The 8,929-nt window shown below is 55.3% G+C and overlaps 1 protein-coding gene across 2 annotated transcripts; it reads left to right on the forward strand.

Annotated features, from left to right (window-relative positions):
* Nucleotides 1-4,162: 4,162 nt before the first annotated feature.
* Nucleotides 4,163-8,806, forward strand: LOC136373552 (gamma-secretase subunit Aph-1b-like). Of its 2 annotated transcripts, XM_066338473.1 has the most exons (7): nucleotides 4,163-4,356; nucleotides 5,225-5,395; nucleotides 6,466-6,539; nucleotides 6,711-6,833; nucleotides 7,192-7,319; nucleotides 7,547-7,670; nucleotides 7,904-8,080. In XM_066338473.1, the coding sequence occupies exons 1-7, from the start codon at nucleotides 4,244-4,246 to the stop codon at nucleotides 7,939-7,941; spliced, it is 771 nt and encodes a 256-aa protein (XP_066194570.1). In that variant the 5' UTR covers nucleotides 4,163-4,243; the 3' UTR covers nucleotides 7,942-8,080. The 2 variants fall into 2 exon arrangements, with proteins under 2 accessions (XP_066194570.1, XP_066194569.1); XM_066338472.1 differs by lacking the exon at nucleotides 7,547-7,670 and having other exon boundaries at nucleotides 7,904-8,806.
* Nucleotides 8,807-8,929: the final 123 nt, after the last annotated feature.

Below are 8,929 nucleotides of genomic sequence, written 5' to 3' on the forward strand. Positions count from 1 at the left end.
TCTTGGACTGCTGAGCTGTCCCTGCACAGGGCTGGAGCTCCTCCTTGGGCCCGCCTTCCTCTTCTGCAGTGCATCACCTGACCCATCCTGTTGTTTAGTCAAAACACCTTCCAGGCAGCGGATTATCTGCCTTTGGAAAGAACCGGCATGTAAAAAGCACCTCTTCTCTGGAAGCCTGCACCCTGCACTGCAAACAAGCCTGCCCTGTGCCCCGGTCAGGGTGCGTCCCAGTGCCCAGCCTCTGGGCGCTCTTTGCCTTCCTGCTGGGACAAAGAGCCCTTTCACACCCACTGTTTTTTCCCCATTAGCTGCTGCTGCCTCCTGGTTTGGACCAGTCCACTTGACTTAACTGTTTACACCTCACTGCAAGAGACTTTTTACTCCTTTGAAATGCCTGTGATTTGGCAGTGAGATCCTGACTGCTGTTCCCAGAGGATGCTCAGTCTGACAAAGACATGAGCTATGTCATGGTTCAGCAAAGCTTTGAATTTCCTCCATTAACCCACCCATCTCCTTTCCCCGTGGCTCCAGAGAGAAATAGGTAGGCCAGGGAAACTTCTTGGAGCATGGGGCACTATGGAACTGCTGGCATGGGAGCATGTCTCCCCACAGGTGTCACAGACCCACACTGGGGACTGAAGTGCCTATGCCCTCCTCCCTTCCTCTCTCTCCACCTCTCCCATGGAATTTCAACCTTTGGATTTGTTTATTTTGGCCTGGAAGATCTCTCCAGAGAGCTTTCAGCCCTGCTGTTGGTTGCCACCCCATTGATATACCAGCAGATTAACTTTCACAAGCCTCTCACCTCTGCTCTCTGCTCCAGTTTTCTCATCTCTCTGGTGCCTCATTTCAACTCTGAATCCTTCCTGTTCAATGCCCTTGAACTACATGCTGGAGTGAGAGGACCACACAAAGAGCATTTGAGATATTTTGATGAGACATGTCAAGCTGTGCAGAGCCAGGCACAACTACTGCCACCCGTCAGTTTCTCCCTGCATCTACGGCTTAAGACATTGGGGTGAGGGCCAGAAAAACTATGTTGCCAAGTTGTGAGGGTTTTGCAAGGCTCTGAGGGATTTCAAAACAGCTCAGGTCCCCTAAAGCCAAGTGCCACCCAAATCTCCCAGCCCTCAAATCAATATTACTGACTTGTCAACGCCAGCACAGGACAAGGCAGCTAGACAGAAACATGGATAGCCAGGACCATGTGGCGTCATCTCGATTTTGTATGAGCATGCCCATAAGCAGTGCTTGGGGCTGTGCCGCCTGTGAGAGTGGAGTGTGCAGTACAGGAGGACATGTGGGCCCTGCTCCATTTGCTCAGGGGATCTGAGACCAGCACTGGAGTGTCACTGCTGCAAGACAGGTTATAACAGGGTAAGAGGCAGAAAGGGACCCTTGTGGACAATTCACTGCATTGGTTTAGTGGCTGCTGGTCACAAGGTTGATTACTGCCTTCCAGAGCAAAAGAAAATAAAAAGCACTAGTTATCAGGGTTCTGTTATGTGGTGCCTTTCTTGCAGGATGTCTTCTCTATGTTGATGTTTATAGCTTTTGGAGATTGGGCTAGGATCATCATTTTGGTGAACTTCATAGTATTGCCTTAGGAGATGATAAAATCACCAATCTTGATTCTATCGTGCTGGTCCATGCTTCAAGTGTTGGGCAGTCTTACTTGAGAATCACAGAATAGCTGGGGGCAGAAGGGATCCCTAAAGATCATTGCCATGATGAGGAGGGGCACTCTCAACTAGATCTTGTTACTAAGGCCATCCGGCCTTAGTTTGAATGTTTTCATTGGTGATGGATGGGGTGATCACAAAGATCTGAGACCATTGTGGGCACCTTTGAACTTCTTCTGGCCATTGCTCTCCTCCTTGCTGATGGAGCCCTCCTGCTCCCTGCAGCTGGCAGAAGCATGCTTCCTTCGCCTGTCCAGCCAGCAGCCCACACGGACCAGAGCTGCTACAGCAGCTCAAAACAGCCACTGCTGCCACACTGCAGAAAAGAGTGGGGATTCCACGGTGCCCCTCTTCCCCTCTATCACCTGCAGCAACCAAGTCATCTCATGATGCAGATATTCTTCACACACTTCCATCTGTTTGGCTGTGTCATTGTTGACCTGATCATGATGCTGCAGCCTGGCCTGGAAAGTCAACAGAGCCTGGAAGAACACAAGTCTTGGAGTCAAGGCCTGGTGGATGGAAAGGGTGGGTCTGGGTGGGAGGGAACAAGGCACTGGGGATATCCAGGATGTCCCCTCAAAGCCTCTCTGGGCACCTGCCACCACTGAGAGGTCTAAGCTCCTCTTCCTTCAGCCCCAAGTACAGTTCTGTGCCCTGTTCTGCCTGAGGCACTAGTGTTTCTTCTCACTAGAAACTGCAGTAATATATCTGAATAACTTAGGCTATTTTGTGTACCAGCCAAAATGTTTGTAGATAACAAGCCACCTGCAGTCTTGTAGCTCTCAGCAATTCATCAAGGCTACTGAGACAACAATGGGACTAAAAATAATAATGAGGAGCCTAAAAAACTGTCTACAAAGGATGAAAACCCAGACAGAGAGCACACAATGTGATGATGGATTCTTAACCAATTACATGTCCTGAAGAATGTGTGCCTGCCTCATGAACAAGTGGCTTAGCCAATGGAGAGACACCTGTATGCGTGGACAGTAGTGCTAGACCATATAATTGGAGCTTAATGTAACAATAAATCAGCTTCTGATGAAATCATATTGATTCTGTTATTCAGTTGCCCATTTTCCCCTGCAAGAAACCCCCTGGCATTACCTCCATCCCTATCCAGCCCAGCATTCCTTTGGATGCACACTCACTGGTCACCAGGATCCACATGTGGTGGGGCTGGGGCAGCCTGGCGATGTTCCTGGTGACACCTCCTGATGTGACCCATCCTTCCTGACGTCACAGCCACCAGAGCCACATCTCCCAGCTGGCAAGTCCCAGCCTTCATCTCCACCCCTCATGGATCCTCACCCAGGAGCAAGCTCCCAGAGGCTCTCTTGGCCAAGCAGGCAGAACCCCCAGAGCTGTTAACTAAAGTAACACATGGATTGTAAGTGGATGTCCCTGGCTTACAGAGTGCGATATGACTTTCTCTGGGTCAGGTGGGTTGACTCTGGGCTGTTCTACAAAGTTATGAAATCTTAGGCAGCAACAAAACTATTCCCCCCTTTCCCCCCAAGTGCTAGGGCATTACTTGGCCTTGTAAACCCTGGTGAGCAAGTCAAATATCAGTGTGTCCCTGGAACAACTGGAAAAGATCCTCTGATTCCTGCTGCCAGCTACCAACTTGCTGGCTGTAAGGGCAAGCCCATGAGCTGGTGTGGATATGCTGGGACCCACATCTCACTGCTCCTCTGGGACTTCCCTGGTTCAGGAGAGCCCTCTGTACCCCACACTGGAGTGCTCTGCTGTGAATTGGGCCTTTTAGAAACAGGGCCTGTTTTCCATGACTTAATGAAACCCAGACCCCTCAAAAGCCTTCTCTGACCTTGCTGCATGTGCAAAGACTGGCGTGGGCGTGGTACTTCTGCCCGTTCAGCAGATATCTATATCCAATGCTCCTGTCCAAAGTCTTCAGGAGGCGGAAGGGGTGTGTGTTGGGGTGCAGGTGCCTGTAAGTGCGAAGTGCCCGCAAGGGCCCTTCTGCGCCAGTCTCGTTCAAATGGGGCTGGATTGGAGGTGCCAAGTGGAGGAAACGCAGAACCACTGAGGGTGGGACACCTCGCCCAGCCCCTGCTCCTGAGGGGCCGTGCATGGTCCCACTCACGGGGTGGCCGTGCGGACGACGCCAAGCTCTCCTGGGCACAGGCTGCGTCCCCACAGGATCACGGGGCATGCCAAGCTGGGAGGGATCCACATGGATCATGTGGGGTCAAGCTCCTGTTCCTGCGCAGGACCCCCACGGGTCACACCGTGCCATAGAGCGTTCACCTAAAGCTAACTGAGCTCTGCCAGGCTGGTGACGCAACCCTTCCCCTAAAGATCCTGTTCCAGGCCTCCACACGCTCCGCCCGGGCCTTTCCCGACATCCAACACCTCCCGTGACTGACGGGTCTGGTCCCGCCCCGCGGGCCCGCCCCGGGACGCTGCTTCCGCCGGCGGCGGCGCGCGCACGTGTGACGTCATTGGCCCCGGAAGGGCGGCGGAGGGGGAAGGGGCCGCGGGGCCCGTCCGGTCCGAGCTCCGGGTCCGACCCCCGTGTCCCCGCTCCCGCCGAAATGACGCTCGCCGTCTTCTTCGGGTGCACCTTCATCGCCTTCGGGCCTGCCTTCGGCCTCTTCATCTTCACCATCGCCCGCGACCCGCTCCGCATCATCATCCTCATCGCCGGGTCAGTCGGCGGTACCCGGCGCTGCCGTGGTGTGGGGCTGGGATCGGCTCCGGGAGCGGTGTGGGCGTGGCGGGTCGCTGCGACCACCGCCGGTGCTGCTACCAGAACGATCGTGATGGGGGCACTAATTCTGCTTGCTGGTGCTGGTACCAGTTGGGATGTGATGGGGTGCTGGTCCCCGTGCCTCAACACGATCGCTGTAGTCGGGACAGGGGTGCTGGTACCGTTGACGGTGCTGGTACAGTATGGGCGTGACAGGAGTGCTGGTACCAGTATGGGTGTGACAGGGTGGTGGTGGCATCAGGGCTGTGAGAGGCATGTGACTGGTAGTGACTGAGGCACCATCAGTGGCTGAGGCACCATCACTGAGGCACCAGTGGCTGCAACAGGCACACCAGTACTCATGCTGGTGCTACGGTGGGCTTACTGGAGTCCCCAGTACTCATGCTGGTGCTGTTGTGGGCTCAGTGGAGTCATCAGTGCTCATGGTGGTACTGTTGCTTGAATGACAGGAGCACCAGTATTGTTTCTCTTACTGTCACAGCACATCATAGATGAGAACTCATACAGTACCAGCAGAGGGTTAGTAATGGTACTGGTGCATGTGTGCAGCTGGGAAACCACTGTGGGACCAGAAGGATGTGGTACTGGAACTGATACTGGCATGGATATGGGCGTGGCACAGGTGCTGGTACTGCTGTGGGCACAACAGGACCACAGGAGCCAGCCAGTTCTGGTGACCAGCTGGGCAGGAGTGCAGGCACAGCAGAGGAGTGAGACACATACAGACACCTCCAGCCCAGCCCTGGTCCCAGCATGGCAGGGGCTCTGGCACAGCACTGATGCCAACAAGCTCTGTCTCTTGCAGGGCTTTTTTCTGGCTGGTGTCACTGCTGCTCTCCTCCCTCATCTGGTTTATCGCAGTGAAAGCCAGCGACCCCCAGGATGAGCGGCTGCAGAAGGGGCTCCTGATTTTTGGGGTGATGTTCTCTGTGCTGCTGCAGGAGGCCTTCCGCTTCCTTTACTACAAGCTCCTCAGGTAACAGCATCTCCGGCACTGTGCCAGTGCTGCTGAACAGTCTTCAGGGTGTCTTCAGGGTGTGGTGGTGCCAGATTTCGCCTGTGAGCTGCTGGAGTGGGGGGAGTGTGAAGTGTGGCAGGAAGCTGCCTCAGTGCTCACCGTGAGCAGATGGGTAGCACCTGTTTTGGTTTGTTGACCTTAGTGGGACTCAGGTGCTGGGGCAGAGCAGCCCTAAGATCTGGAGGATCTGGTACCCTAACCAGCCAGGGTCACAGTCTCAGAGCAGCCTGGGCAGCTCCCAGCCTTCCTAATACCATTGTCTTGGAGTGCAAGGGTTTTTCTGCCAGGGGAGCACTCTGTCCTGTGGATGGACGGACACTGTGCTGAGGCTGGGCAGGTAGGCGCGTGGAGGTGTCCTTTACATTCCCTGTTCTTCCTGGATGGAAGCTGGGAGAATGCTTGGGGGAGCTGTGTCGGCACTGCCAGAGGCAGGCAGGCAGAGGGTAGCAGAGCTCCACGGAGCAGCCTCTGACATAAAACCACTGCGTTTCCTTTGCCTTGCGGATCTCCGGTCCCAAGCACTGCTGTCCTCCCCGGGCTGAGGGGCTGCCTGGCATCCTCCTCACCTGTCACACCTCTAGTTTGCACAAATTATGAAGCTTCTCCTCTCCCAGTTTCTCTCCCCATAGAATTTTTCTAACTCTTCGAACTCTTCCTGCACCTCCTCCATTGTTACTCAACATCTTTAAGTGCAGAGATCAGGCACAGCCTCCCACGCCTGCAGTGGGGCTGCTTTCCATGCGGGGGTGCTGCTTGCCTTACATCCAACGTCCCGCTCACACCGGCCCTGCTCTGCCGGGCTGGCTGGCACTCACATTCCTCTGTGGAAAATCTTTCTATGTGGTCTCACGTGATTTTCACATGCCTGGTTTGTCTGGTGGTACAGTCACACGGACAGTCTCTGTGGTGGGTGTTGCTCTGGGAGGGGGAGGTTGCCAGGAAAGGTGGCATGTTGCAGAGTGAATACTGCGCTGTGCCTCGGGAGGTGGCTTGGCTGTGCTGGGCGCCAGTGTGCTCTCACCCCACAGGAAGGCCATCGAGGGGCTCGTAGCTCTCAGCGAGGATGGTTGCTCCCCCATTTCCATTCAGCAAATGGCATATGGTGAGTGCTGTGCAGAGCAGAGCACCCTGACCGCAGCGCAGGGGGCGAGGCTGGGCAGGGCTGAGCATGGTACTGGGAACAAAGTGAGATTTCTCCTGCCAAAGCTCACTCAGAGGTGCATGGGTTGACCCTTGGAAGGTTCAGAACTTAACAGTATCCCTGTCCTGGCAGTGGCTGGTGTGGGCTTTGGTCTCATGAGCGGCGCCTTCTCCATGATCAATCTCCTGGCAGACGCGTTAGGGCCTGGCACTGTGGGCATCCATGGGGATTCACAGCTGTATTTCCTGACCTCAGGTGGGTAACTGTCACCCTTTGCTCACATCTCTGTCCCAGCACAGAGGCAGCGGATGAGGCACTGGAGTTTTCCCACTTTCATTGTCTTGTCCCTGCTGCATATCAGGTGTCACCCACCTGAGCCCCTTATAGGCCCCTGTCACATATCTCTGCGACAAACCCTTTTCTTGCTGTTCCCTGCGACCCTCCCTGCTCTTCTTTCCATGTCTCCCACACTCAGAGTCAGACCCAAGAACTCCCAGTCCAGCCACGCCGTTTTTTTACCCTCCCTTTACTGACTCATCTCCATCCCTTCCCCAAGCCTGCAGGCCAGGTCAGGTGGGTGATTCCCTGGTGATGTCTCTGCTTCTCCCTGCAGCTTTTATGACCATGGTGCTGATTTTCCTTCACACCTTCTGGGGAATCCTCTTCTTTCATGGCTGCGAGCACCGGCGCTGGTGGGAGATTGCAGCAGTCGTTATCATGCATCTCACTGTTTCAGGATTGGTGAGTAACTGGGAGCAGGGCTCTGTGCTGGGACCTATATTCAGAGTACTGGTCCCTGTGCTGAGAGGAAATTGTCTTTGGCACTACCAAAGGAGCTGGCCCTTCACAAACCAAATCCTGAGTTTGATGCCGCCTGTCTCACTCCATTCGCTGAGGTGATGACACTGCCACATATCCTGTCCCTGTGCTCTCCTGCCTGCTCACCCTTCTCATGCCTCTCTCCGCAGTCATTTTGCAACCCCCTGTACGTGGGCAGCCTGGTGCCCTCCTACCTGCTGATGGCTGCTGCTGCTGCCTGGGCTTACCTACTCTCGGGGGGATCTGCGCAGAACCTGCGGCGCTTCCTGCTCTGTAAGTGCTGCTCCAGAAAGGGGGCAGGGGGTCTTTGGGTCTCAGGGGATACCAGGACTGGTGCTGAGATGATGAGAGCTTGCCCCAATGGCTCAAAAAAGGGCATCATCCCCTTGTCTCCCAGACCACAGGAGCAGGTGGTTTTTGAGGCTGTGGTCATGGTGTTATCTCTCCTGGGATAAGTGGGGTAGACTTTGATGAAAACTCACTGTTTCTCTTGTTGGTTCCTGCAGGTTTACGGAGTGAAGCCAGCGCCCAACCAGGATCCTGAGGCCCTCCAGGATGTTCCAGTCCCCAGCCACCCCTCCCCTCCCCTCCTCTCCTGGCGGCAGGATTGGCCATCACCTTCTTTGCAATATCTTTTCTCCTGGACTGTGGGACCCCAGCCAGCCCTGGTGGGGCAGGCACTGGGGTCCAGCTGTGGCAGCCAGCCAACCGGTGTGGCTGAGACTGGCTCACTCCAACACCCCTTGAGGAGTCCCCATAAAACACCTCAGTTTTGGGGGACCTGACTTTGCTGGCCCTGCTGTGAGCTCAGCCCCAGTTAGCCTGCCTGTGACTGCCGGAGGCTTGAGCCCAAAGAAACCCATCGCTTCTCCCCCCGCTGCCACAGATGTGCTGCCCCCCATGCCAGGGCAGGGAGTACACATTGCCTCCTCGCTGCAGGGTGGAGGAAGGGGCTTTGCAAAGTGCTGCCGGTGCCCTGGGTCGTGGCTGACTGCTGTAGTGCTCCTTTCTCCACCTCTTTGCCCAGTCCTGCTGCCCCAGGAGCCACAGCCCTGGCAGGGCTGAGCTGGCATCCTAGTGCAGCAGGATGGTGCTGGGGCACCCATGGATACTGACAGCATGCAGGATGGGAGGAGGAGAGGGAAAAACACAGTATCCAAAGGACCCAGTGGGTATGGAGGGTTTTGGAGGAGGTGCAATGCCACAGCTGTTGCCGGCACAGATTTGGGAGGGGGTTCAAGGGACCATTCCAATGGATCATTGCCCTCTCCTGTTCTTGGGGATTTTCAGGCGGGTACCAGCCCTGGTTCTGTGCCACAGGGCTGGGAGGGAGAAACTGCCATCGGGCTGAAAAGGCGGTTTTATCCACAGTGGGCTTTTGTACCAATAAAACTAAGTACCACAGACAAGTGGGGTTGTGTGTGGCCAGCAGCGCTGCTGTTGTGGGGAGGGTACAATCAGTGGTAACAATGGCTTGTGCTGGTGTGACTGGAGTAGGATGGTCTGGCGGTTGTGAACCCCATTTGGCTGCA

Source organism: Sylvia atricapilla, chromosome Z, assembly GCF_009819655.1.
Source record: "Sylvia atricapilla isolate bSylAtr1 chromosome Z, bSylAtr1.pri, whole genome shotgun sequence".
Classification (NCBI taxonomy): Eukaryota; Metazoa; Chordata; class Aves; order Passeriformes; family Sylviidae; genus Sylvia; species Sylvia atricapilla.

Coding starts and splice junctions, on each gene's coding strand:
- LOC136373552 (XM_066338472.1), top strand. CDS start 4,244: ATGACGCTCGCCGTCTTCTTCGGGTGCACCTTCATCGCCTTCGGGCCT. Junction 5,396..6,465: donor CTTTACTACAAGCTCCTCAG/GTAACAGCATCT, acceptor CTCACCCCACAG/GAAGGCCATCGAGGGGCTCG. Junction 6,540..6,710: donor CATTCAGCAAATGGCATATG/GTGAGTGCTGTG, acceptor CTGTCCTGGCAG/TGGCTGGTGTGGGCTTTGGT.